This window comes from Atractosteus spatula, chromosome 6 (assembly GCF_055471065.1).
Source record: "Atractosteus spatula isolate fAtrSpa1 chromosome 6, fAtrSpa1.hap1, whole genome shotgun sequence".
Lineage (NCBI taxonomy): Eukaryota > Metazoa > Chordata > Actinopteri > Semionotiformes > Lepisosteidae > Atractosteus > Atractosteus spatula.
Window position 1 is genome coordinate 40,121,687 of NC_142711.1, and position 12,975 is coordinate 40,134,661.

The 12,975-nt window shown below is 38.5% G+C and overlaps 1 protein-coding gene across 1 annotated transcript in view; it reads right to left on the reverse strand.

Moving 5' to 3' along the window:
• LOC148832877 (E3 ubiquitin-protein ligase HECW1-like) overlaps positions 1-12,975 on the reverse strand; it is a 91,481-nt gene that overhangs the window by 67,838 nt on the left and 10,668 nt on the right. Inside the window, exons 2-4 of the mRNA XM_088918095.1 lie at positions 11,257-11,581; positions 8,020-8,127; positions 3,498-3,592 (exon numbers count right to left, since the gene is read on the reverse strand). Coding sequence (XP_088774221.1) covers positions 3,498-3,592; positions 8,020-8,127; positions 11,257-11,545 — 492 coding nt within the window. The 5' untranslated portion in view covers positions 11,546-11,581. The remainder of the gene's footprint in view (positions 1-3,497; positions 3,593-8,019; positions 8,128-11,256; positions 11,582-12,975) is intronic.

A 12,975-nucleotide genomic window follows, 5' to 3' on the forward strand; every position in this document is an offset into this window, starting at 1 on the left:
CCTTAATTTATATAATATTACAAATATATACATGTTTTTTTCCAGTAGCGCATAATTAAAACCTGTCTGTGCATACAGAATAAACACCTTGAAGTTATCAGAGAAATGAATACTGATGAGTATGCATAGACAGCTGAATATCTTTTAATCCAGATTTAATTTTGTTTTGATTTGTATGTATTGTCTTTAGCTTTACCTTGTTTTATAAATGTGCATCTAGATGATGTAATAAAAAGTGCTAAATTAACTATTATTGACATGCCTAAGATTATTATTATAATTGCTTTTCACTATTAACCAGAAATTCATGATTAGCCTCATGATGTGATGTGAAGAAGTCTTATCATCTGAACCAATATCTCACACTGCCTTCATTTCTTTAGGCAAAAACCTAATTTTGGATGCTTGACAGTACTTTTTGATGTTATATTCCCTGTGAGATTCAGACTTATTTTTCATGCAGATCTAGGAATTCTCTTGAGGAGCTCAGGTTAGATCAGACTGTCTTAACATTCCTCTGGCAACACACCAGAATATCACTCTGGTATACTGTGCGCTAGGCCAGGGCTGTAGCTCTGCTCAAAGCATTGTATTTTTTATTCTTACACTCCCACCTCAGCTGTCTTTAAACCGAGGTGAACATGCTTAAAAGAGATACTCTAGCAATTCAACACTAATAACTGATCGTGGAATAAATGAAAATAATTGCGATTTCTTCCAAGAATGTTTAATACTATAATTATAAGAAATCATTCATGGTTTCTTAATTTTGATTTTCCAATCAAAACAACAGATTGTATGGTAACATAGTTAAATTATATGATAAGAAATGTTAATTCATCCTTCTTCACCCATAAATCATCATTGCATATATCGTACTATACAGTATATTCCTCAAGGTCAATTTACAGCTGTAGATATCTGCCATGTAACGAACAGTTCTATCCGGACCCTATGCGGACGACACGATCCAGGGAAAAGTGAAGAAAATATGGGGGAAAAAGTCATGCAGGATACGGGGATGAAAACAGGGGGGCGTGTCCATGAAGTGCTGGTGGTCACGGGAGGTGTGGCCGAGGCAAACGATCCAAAACAGAGTCCAATGCGAAATCCAGGACGAAAGCAAAAGGTCCAAACCCGGGCAGTCCATCCGAGACTGATGGTTAAAAACGGGAACCGGGTCAGAACAGGCAGGGGGAACGGGAACAGGAACAGAAACTTAAAACCATAACGGAGCCAGGCACATCCAGGTCCCGGTCTCGCATGATGCAGAAACCAGAGCAGAGCCCGGATTAACGTCAGTGTCTGGCTTTTAAGGGGGGCTGGAAGGAGGCTAGAACAAGGCGCAGGTGCACAAAATCATGTCAGAATTTGAAAGAGCCGGGGCGTCCTTAAGGGGGAGGGACTGCAATCATGACATGCCATTTATAAACAACCAATGCAATGTCTGCTATTCAATAATGAACAACAGGATAAGGTATTAAATACTTGAAGAATATTAGGAAAACCAAAGATATTTGGATATTCTGTTTGGATATCATAACTGCTAAAACTTAACAAGACTATTGATCATACCCAGAGAGTCTGTCGAATCATACCAGTATATGGTACATACTGTATGGATGATAACTCTGAAGGTCACTTTAGAGGACAGTCAGTTACAGTCACAATACTGCTGTAAACCACAACACCCAGCAAGGCAAGATTCGGCATAGTCTCTCATTATCTTCTCTGATCAGGTTTAACATGGCTGCTGCCACGGTTACATAGAGAGCTGTGTGATGGTGGCAGCCAGCCAGGGCTACATTTGGTGATAGTGCTAGTCAGGAGGCAGGATGGAAAGCAACTTAAGGTAAGCAGATTTTATGCAATTATGCAAGAGAACCTCAAGCGACCGCTTAAGAATGGTATTAATAGGTCCAGAATAATCTGGCTCTGATTGGGAAGCTTTAATCCATGCTGCCAAGTAGCCAGACAGATGGGAAACTGTGCAGGCCCGTACGCACATATGAATGAAATTAAATTCTCTTTGGTTTGAGACAAGCAGTATTTAGTATTTAGGATAACAATCTCAGTGTAAAACCTTTGTTTTCAAAACTTAAACTCTAAACAGAGAGAAATTATTTGAAGTTCCTAAACCTCCAGCCAAGCCTTAAATTTAGGGAGCGTGTCCTTTATGAATTAGTGTGAATGGCACAGGGATACACAGAAACCACTGTGAAAAGAGAATGGTACTGAAGCTTGTTCAGGATTTTGTGCTTCTCAACTTTTTCCATCCTACAACATACATGAACATAAACATTTTTGGCACACCTCACCCCCAATACACATACTGTACACATGAGCCAGCAGTCATATCACCCTGCAACTCACAACTGGCAACCCACTGAAGCAAAGCAGGTGTGAGTCTGGCCAGTACGTGGATGAGAGACCTCCTGGAAAAAACTAAGGCTGCTGCTGGAAGAGGTGTTAGTGGGGCCAGCAGGGGGCGCTCACCCTGCGGTCTGTGTGGGTCCTAATGCCGGGAACACTATACTGTAAATAGGCGCCGTCCTTCGGATAAGACGTTAAACCGAGGTCCTGACTCTATGTCATAATTAAAAATCCCAGGGCATTTCTCATAAAAGAGGAGGGGTGTTACCCTGGCATCCTGGCCAAATTTCCCATCGGCCCTTACCAATCATGGCCTCCTAATAATCCCCATCTATGAACAGGCTTCATTACTCTGTTCTCCTCCCCACTGATAGCTGATGTGTGGTGAGCATTCTGGCGCACTATGGCTGCCGTTGCATCATCCAGGTGGGGCTACACACTGGTGGTGGTGGAGTGGAGTCTCCATTACTGTAAAGTGCTTTGAGTGGAGTGTCCAGAAAAACACTATATAAGTGGAAGGAATTATTATTATTAATATTATTATTATAGTTAATTTGCAAGCTCCACTTGTCAAAGCCCCTGTGCGGTCACACAAATTATTGGAATGCTTTTTAAGGGGCAAATCTGAAGGAGGTTAGTGTATTGATGAAACACCCAATATTTCTGCAATGTTTCAGGTTTATCAGTACAGCGGACTCATTTGAAAGTGTTTTTAAGCACACAGGTTCAAGCATCTATCTATGTTGATGCAGCACCACAGTTTTTGTCACACATCAGATGGCATTTCTGTGGTGTTATACCTTCAATGAATGCTGACTAACATAGTATTTAACCAAGGATAGTTTGAAATTTGCGAAGAAAAATAAAAATCCTCACAACTGGCAGTGAATGACAATATAGTAACACAATAGCAATGAATGTTCAAACATTAAATACTGTATGAATTCTAAAAAAAAACAACCCTGTGTTTGTAAAGGAAACAGCATTGTCAGGGAGATTCCAGCTCTCACCCTGGAGAGTACTCTACAATTCTTATTTGCCACTGGCTTTTTACCAGAGCTCCTGGTGACCGTTCCCCCTGTAATAAATAAACACAGCAGCCATGAACCTGAGGAATGACTCACAGGAGCCGAGGGATTCTTCACTGTGACGCTGGGAGTTGTAGCACGCAGAGCTCCACTCACTCCATGATAATACTTAAAGCAGATTTTCGTTTCAGCTAGAAAGAGAGAAAGACATCAGAGACACATAGAATTAAGGTCAAGTCATAGTCTCTTGTAGAATTAGCAGCAGATAAAAGACCTACTGCTCTCTTTCCAAATGAGAGCTAATTACATTTCTAAAACCAACAATCATTGGATTCTAAAGTGAAACGTTTATACAATAAACACCTTCATAATGTATATTACAGGACATTATTAAGTATTCGTTTCTTATTTTTTAATTGTTTCCTTAATCCACAAAATAGTCAGCAAAAAAAAAATGAAGCTGATCGCAATAAAAGTAGTTTAAAAGTTGAAACTCCTGGATCATCCTTCATTAGAAAAGAGATGGGAATTTGACAGCCTGACAATCGTTCTTCTCCTCAACCGGGTGAGTTACCGAAATTGAATCATGTCTCCTCTCTGGAATTTGACCAAATAGCTACAGTAAATAGAAATAAAAATAAGTACAACTAATAGATCCTGCTTTAAATTAAACTTACTGGCTCCATGTGCAGCTAGACACACTTTTAGGCAATATTGATTAAAATTTTAATTTAATGGCTGTGACATTTAACAACACCTTTGATTTCCTCATGCTTGTATCATGCTTTAGAATCTTCCATTACAAAATTAATGTGCACCAATGGTTAGCTTATGATAGTAAAAGATTGCGTATTGTATGTTACAGTACAGTGTTGCATAGACTCACCAGAATAATTGATTTTTTCTTTCATCTGAAGAGTTGCACATTTATAAACGATAATTTCAATTCTAATTTTCCCAAGAAGATAAATACTGTACTACTAATCTAAATGACACTGAAACAGGGAAGTAAAAGGCACATCTGATCTAATTTAAACAAAACTAGTTCTCATTCTAGGCCTCAGAATAGCTCCTGATGACAAGAAGATGGGCACGATCTGTAGTAAATACCCAAGAGGTCTTGCCATGCTAAAGAAACCTCAGTCCCCGTGCAACTAAGTAACACCAGAATAGAAAAAAAAATCTGAAGAGATTGAAGAAATAGCACAAGCTGAGACTGTTCTATTTCTTCAGCTCTCAGAATAGTGCACACCTGGGCCACATTTAGGAGACACAGTGACATGACTAATGGGGCAAAATTTTCTCTAATGACAGATCTCATTTGTGTGAGTGCTTTGCAGTGTGTAAGCCCCTTTGCTCTGAAAAAATTGTAAAAACTACAGTCTGCTTAATCAGTGTCTGCAGTAGAGGTAGATCTACTACACTGACATACAGTAGTTGTTCTTGGGATCCAAATGTCACCTTTTTATTCACTGTTTAGTTACTACTGACCATTGGTTGTTTTGGTTTAAAAAACAAACATCACAGCTCAGGGTTTATATGCACTCTAACACATTTCAAATTCTTAATAACATCTGAATGAATTTCACAGATAACTCCTGAAGACCTTCTGGTAACAAGTTATCTGGATTGGATGATGATTATCCCGAGTCCTCCGAGTCCTCCAATCTTAATGAATAGTGGGTTTTCCACAGTGCATACTGCCAAGGGCAAGTAATCAATGAATAAACCCATTTTCTTCTACAGGATGGACAGAGAGACAGGCAGAGAGGTGGTCAAGGATGGACTGACACTGTTGAAGAGCGCAGAGTATTTTTATCATCACAACACAGATATAACACGCAGCAAAGTGACTGCTCCTTTCTACCAGGCCAGTTCATCTCAGACATTCGCTGAGGCTCATTGGTTGTTGCTCAGTGTCCTTTAGTCCTTAGTGTCTGTCTACTACTCTGTGTGGAAGTGCCCAGATTTGAAAAAACTATGGCATTCTTATATTTCTTCTAATGTTTTTATTTTTAAATCACATTTATATCTATCTATATTTTATATCTATATAATGTTAATATATTTTTACCATTTTATATATTTTTTTTATTTTTATCATTTTCTGAAATTTCATTTATGTTTGGTCTGGTTAATTTCTCATTTTCTAAAGGATTATCATGGATGGTTCAATAGTCAATATAGTGCAGCTGGTTTAGGATTTCTGAAAAATCATGTCACTGTTGCAGCAATCTAACCTTTAATATCTTGTCCCCTGCCAGCTCTAGTTTGACAGAATGCAACAAATATAATGATTATCGTGGAATGTGAAATATTGATTCTTTATATTAGAGGTTCTGGTGCGCAGTTCTGGTTGGGTGGTTGACAGATTGCACTTACTGTATGTACAAAAATAAGCTAACTACAAAACAAATATGGAAGCTCTCAAAAAACTTTTGTTTCTTGATTTTAAAAAAATACAGGCAATCTACTGTATCTGTCTATCATTTTTTCTAAAAGTACTTTCAATAAAATGGGTTAAGCATTCTGCCATTTTTATTTGTACAGTGATTTTTGTTTATTACAGACAATATTTCCCCCTAATTTCACTCTCTTTGTCCATATGTGCATGTTCATCTGTTGTTTGTAAGTGAACCCATATATTCACACCATCTAATAGCAGGCAGCTGTGACTTACTACCACATACAAAACTCCAACTATGCTCATGACAACCTTAAGGTATAAAACTGGATTCTCAAGACAGCACAGATACTGTACATGCAGATGCATATGAGCGCAGAGAAGCCACTTGAAGGCAATAATGCTCCATTAAGCAATAAAAATCAAAAATCAAAGAAAAAACTGCCACTGACAGCAGCAGACACTCCTACAGCAAGACCGTCAGGGAATCTTAGGATGAAACTGCTGTATGCATCACCAGTTCTTTTCACCAGTTTTTACTGTCTTCTAAAAACCTTTATAATGCTTGTTTCCAATTGCTTTGATGTCTTATTGATCACATTATCAAATACTACATTGCTGTATATTTCAAGCTTAAATACAGTATGAAATATAATAAAGAATAATACTTTTTGAACTTTTTTTACTGTATGTAACTTATAGAAATGACATTAGTGTATCTCACAAAATATTTCTGCACATACTTGGATCACATGTGAGCATTACTAATTGATGCAAAATAAATACTGAAAGATTAGTCTGTTCAATGTTTGTAATACAGAATGGACTGAAATTACTTCAGAACCAAAACAGATGTTCCTCAGATAATGTACTGTATCTGTGTACACTACATTATGTGTTTATTAAGTGTTTATTTGGTTTATAATATACATGTAATTGCCCTGAAAGCAATTAAATGGAAGAGAATATTCTTTATGTCTTTTTATTTTCAGTACAAACATGTTTGTGCACAGTACTTCACCATAATGTAATTTCTAGGCCCACAAAATAAACAGTATGTGTCTTTTATTTATTTGGAATGGGATTCAAGAGCATGTACCTGTAGGTGGTTTTATATAACTCCATAAGTGTTTTCCCTTTTTCCATAAAGGTATAGCCTATTTTTCTGAGCAATGACAATAATGAAAGGAAAAGTAATATAAGACCTAAAACGGTACAGGTGTGCAGGAGTAGAGTTATGCAGGATTTATAAATTATAGACAGACATACAGACACAAAACACTAAATTGTTAAATGTTAAATATACTAAGTCTTGTCACATTTTATTCTTGAATTTACCTTCCACAATTAGTAACCCTGGACGGTTTTCAATTCATGATGACATCAATATTTTCTTTTACAACTAACAATGTAATTAAAGTTTGAGAATCGTGAGATAACCTGTCAATAAACAACATTTGCTCTCTAATGCCAAGTCCAAAGAGATTACTGTGAAATATTTAAACTCATTACATGTTATAACCCAGATCATTAGATGTTATTTGAGAAATATTGTTGTCTCTTCAGAGAACACAGACAAAAATGAAGGACTAAAAAATCAAATGCACATCTTTAGTATAGTAAATCATAATGCATGCTACCTAGCCAGCATGTGTTTCTGAAACCAAAATTACATCAGAGTTCATAGGAGGCTAAAATTTAACATGACTTGACTTCAACATTACTGCTTTTGTGTTTTGTGTGGTTTATTACCAAAGGGTCTTCTAAAATCAACATTTTACACTTACACCATCTTAGTATCTTAGGGGTAATTAGTATTTGGACAGCAACAATTGTTGTTGAACTACTCTAGCTAGGTCAATTCATCTTTTCTTTCTTCTGAATTACAACATTACTTTACATGCCCAACTCCAGTGTGCGAAGGCCAGAATCTAGCATGTTTTCTGGGTGTCCTTAAATTATCAACATCTGAAGACTCTTAACATTTTTCAGTGGGTACAATTAAGCTGAAGTTCAGCTCACTTATGTCATTATGAGCAGAGGTGGAATCAAAACTTGGTTCTCCAGCACCAGAGTTGTGCCCCCACTGCAGTAGTACATCACAAAATTGAGATAGAACCTGTATATAATTATTTCAGTCTTGCTGCGTAATTCCCCGAGGCATTCCTTTGGTGTCTGCAGAAAAGCTGTAAATATTTAAGCAGGTGCACTTACGTTCCACAAAGTAAGAGCTGGCATCGATCTTCCACACGATCTGGCCCCTGTGAGAGCCGTTGACTCCTCGGTTTTTATAGTCCAGGAAGTTTTCAGAAAGAACCTCATCTGAAAAAATAACATGTGGGTAATGTATCTTTTTCAAACATGACACATTCCAACAACAGCTTTTTTACATTTTAACATAGATAGAAGAACACTCAGAGAACAGGTACCAGCACAGATATTAGTGTTTATATTTATGGTGCATCAGAAAATGTTAAACCTCTCAGCCTCAAACAGAAGGGAAAACCCAGGATGCAGCTTCCTGCAGCTCGTACAGAGTATACCTGAACAATTTCATCACAATATAATGAATCTGATCCATATTGTGTTGCTTTGTCTGTTGCAGGCAAGCCAAACACAGTAAAATAATCTTGCTGCCATTGATTTTGCTGACAATGGAATATAATTTCAAGAAAGTCTGATAAGCTTCCATTTTCACAGGAATCTCTCATGTCAAAAATCTGATGGTAGCATAATTTTAGATTTTCTGATGTTCAGTATTCTCTGATATACCTGCATATGGCATATGGAGAAACCACGTAGCCTCTCTTCCCCTTATAAAAAATCATTTTGGCGAGAACTATCACAATTATGCAGTTAATTAAACAATTAGGCCACATAACTGAGAGCTCAAGTATAACAAGGACTACAATTTACTGAGACGCCTGGAACAAAGAGATGTGAATAGTGTTACGCTCCCCCTGTCGTTGTACAGTACGGCATGTCACAGCCACAGTGGCCGGCGGCCACTCTACTCTGCCCTGATCGCCGTGGAGACAGCTTATGCAGAGGATCTGGCTGTAGCAAGTACTCTCATGGCAGATGCTCTAGGTTATTTAACCCTGCTCTGTCTCTCCTCGGCAATCCAGCATTGACGTTCCACATTCCTGCACTTCTGAGCCACACTCCACCAGTCTCAGAGCCCTTCCTGTTCCAGTTCTCTCAGGCTCCACCTAGTAGCTGTTCAGGACTTCTCCAGGCTGCTGAGTGAGGACCAGAGGTCTGGAGCCTACTTTGGACATGGACCTCAGCAGACGACTCCCGTCCACGTTGAGGATGACCACCCAAACTGGGAGTGTCCTGTCCAGCCTCAAAACCAGATCCCCCAGCCCTGCTACTGAGCCCTACTAAGCTCTGGAACGAAGCACAGTTCCAGACCTTGATGGCTCTCCTTATCCTGCACCTGATTTCCCTGCACTCCTTCCCTGTGCTCCAGTCCCTCAGCCTGCCTGCCGACTTCCCAGGAGGTTCCAGCAAGAAATTTGAATGGATTGTTCCTGCCTCGTCTCCCTTGCCTTAGGCGCTCTGAGCTGGCCACTGCCCCCTGACTGTGGCACCCTAGCCCTTGAGTTTAAACCCCTCCATCGCGTCCGCCTCTTGTTTCCTGGGGGGCGACATTGGTTGTAACAAAAGATTCAGAAATGATTCAGTTCTTTGGTAAAATTCTTCTTCTTCTCATTTTTACTTGTTTTTAATTGAATAGCCACATCTATGAAACAGCAGAAAACAATACTGTATAAAGTACCCAGTCTGTCACATATATGCCCCTCAGAAGGTCTACAATGCTACATAAATACACAATGAAATACTATTAAGTTCTCATGCAATCTGGTAGTTGATTACCTCAGTAAGATGGTGATTTCCTTTAACAGCCTCTTAAAAATTTCACAGAGCTCTTTGCCTACCCCAGCACTGAATCATCACCAGCAAGGAGACAGATGTCTGACAGCAGAGAGCTATAAAGTCAATAACGGATTTATTGGTGAAAGGGGTGAAAGGTCAATAATCTTTAATCCTCTCAGCCCAGAGCAACCAGAGGAGTGGCCGGACTCTGCGGAGAATGACTCTGTGGAGAGTCCTGGCCAAAACACCTCTACTACATTCTGACCTGATTGAAATTCTGGAAAAAATGTTTCACTGCTGCAAGTCCACATTGTATTGTTGCAGCCTTGTTACAGTTTTATCTGCTGCTGTTGCCATGTTGCCATGTTTTCCCAATGCTATTGCACACTGTTCTTTATCAGGGACTTACCATGATTTCACTGGATTTCACATCACACTGTCTGTACCACAAAGTTTTATGCAAGGGTCACAATAAACTATACTGACACGATATTGACGCAGATGTGACAAATAAGAAAGGAATGCAGGAAATAGTATAAAGAAGAAAATAATTAATCAGAGTATTAGCAATAGTCAGTAATGAAAAAATGTATTTTGTGTGTCCACATCTACACTCTATGGGTGACTGGACCATCATGGTTATACTGGAACTCCAGCCCAGAAGAAATCAGGGACTCACCACACTGGGCACTTTTAATTCAAGCCGAAACATATTTTTTCACAGAAGAACTTCTGTAATTGTTTTAACTTCTGTATCTGCTTTGTCTTCTTAACTTTGTTAATTTATTTAATGTTTATGTACAGTACAGGTATATATAATATACGTATAATCATTGTGAGATAATTAAATTACAAAGGAGCTTTATAAAACTTCGTATTAGTAGTAGTAAATTCTCAAACCATTTTCAGAGCACATTGCAATTGTTTGTCTTCCTCTATATGCAACATCTATAACTAGCCTTTGACTGAGCTTCATTTATTGTTACTTAACACTATGCTGTCAGTATTACTGGTGCTGTTCATATACAAACTTTCAACAAAATGATTATCTTGAATGATCTTGTACTGTATATGATTCTTTTCGCAAATCATTGACTGATACCATATTGTAAGATATATCAAAAACTAAAAATAATGTGCTTCTTTTCAAAATACATAAGAAAATAAAGCATCAGGCCATACACTGATTGACACACAGCATATACTGTACAGTGTAGTTCCTGACATCAGGAATTTGAATCTTGTATCTACAATTATTCACTATCTTAATAATTATATTAAACATTGGTTGTTAATGTACAGTATATTTACTTCATGGAGTAGCTTTTTTTCAATTTAAACATTCACTTCAGCATGAAGTAGGTAAAAGTGTCTAGTGAACAGATACAGGCAAGACATTTCCAATTCAATCTGTAAAGAAATGTTTTGATTGATCAAGGGGATGGATGATGGGTTGTATATAGGTATTTCTGTTATATGATTTAAACACATTAAGAACCGAGAAAGAGGGTGCAGTAAATAATGAAACTGCTGAGCTGCCTATTCTGAACATGATTCCCAGGAACTCACCTATAAGGTACATTCCAATCCAGTCTCCGGCATCCACTTCCTCCTTGATATCCCAGCAGATGACGAGGTCATGTGACTGACCAATGGCATAGAATGAGCTGCTAACCATGAGAGTGGAGCGGCTGTCGGAGGTAACCAGGTCTGTGTCACTGTTGGACCTTGGGAGGGTGATGGCTTCATGGGCACCGTTGCGAATGTCAACATTGTGAAACTGCTCCGGATTGTAGCTGTAGCGCATGGGCTCTTTACATCGCCGCCTGTTCTGAGAGCTCCTGGAAGGAGAAGCCATGGCTGCCAGGCCTAGAAACCTGTTCTGGTACAAGTTCTGGAATCGAGAGGAAACAAAAGCAAACACTACGCAGGATGAACAACAACATTTCCACTGTGCCCTGACACGCGTGGGTAAAAAGAGTTTCTGTAATATGCTGGGCTCCAAACTACAAGGACCCCAGCAGAGACATAGGCTGATATCATAGAAGCATTTTGGTATTTACCGTCAGACTTAAAATATAGATACTGAAAAATAAAAGGACAGAGATTTGGGGATGATAAAGTGATCAGGCCTGAGCAACTGACACATTATGAACTACAATAAGCTATTACATTTGCATCCATTTTCTGCTAACATTTCAATGAGCATTTAATATGAACTTTTTCTAAATGTATTGAAAAAGAAAAAAACTGAACAGTCTTTAATGTTTGAAGTCCAGGTTGTGTGTATGGGTGCTTTTTACAGTTCACTTAAATGCCAAGAAGCCAAACCATCATGTATTAAAAAATATTTAATTTGTAATTGATGGCTTGAAATGAATTAAACAAAACTCATGAAATTCTATGACTCCATTAGCCTGAAACATGATTTGCCTAAAGGCAAACAACGGAATATGATAACACAGCATAAGGGAATCATCTAAAACTACAGGTACTAATACCAGAAGGTCATGAAAAATATTATCAGGCAAAGAGGAGTACATGTGTTGCAACAGATGCCTCTGTAGAGGGTGAGTGAGGTGTCACAAATTGTTGGGATTGTGTGTGACACATCATGTGCCCATTTTCCAGAGCTGGAAAGCAAAGCAATGCCCCACCTTAAACACAAGTTCTCACTGTATGCATGTAAATTTAAAATTGAAATAAATGCTGTGGGATTATTCTAAATGACACACATGACAAAAAAATGTGTTTTTTTTTACACTTAACAATCTAATTTTGCAATACCAGCCCATTAGGTAGTAGCTTATTGATCCAGGAACCTCATTCAGGCATTGGCTTTATTGGCATGTCAAGGTATTGGCTTCAGCCAGATTTCTGGGTAGATTGCTCCAAACTCCCACAACTCTTTGGTTAAAGAAGTGCCTCTCATTCTTGGTTTTAAAAAACCTTCCATGCAATTTCCCTTTGTGTGTTTTTTATTTGTATGGTAGCGAATTCCATGCGCAAGCTTTTTTCTACGGGTTCTGATTCGCAGAATACAAGATTGCTGCTTTCAAGCAATTCAACTATGGTAGCATATTGCCCAATCTCAACCTGAAGATGGCAGCCGTGAGCAGACGATTTCCACTTGATGCTTTCACTTAACTGTCTTGTATATTGCATTGCATATTGAAGTGACTTCTTTGTTTACAGCAATTGTCATCTTGCTTGTCTGTCCCCTTATTTCAAGCAGAGCTGCTGCTTTTAGCCATTGAGAAAGAGGCATTGTTCTGCAGTTTGGGTATG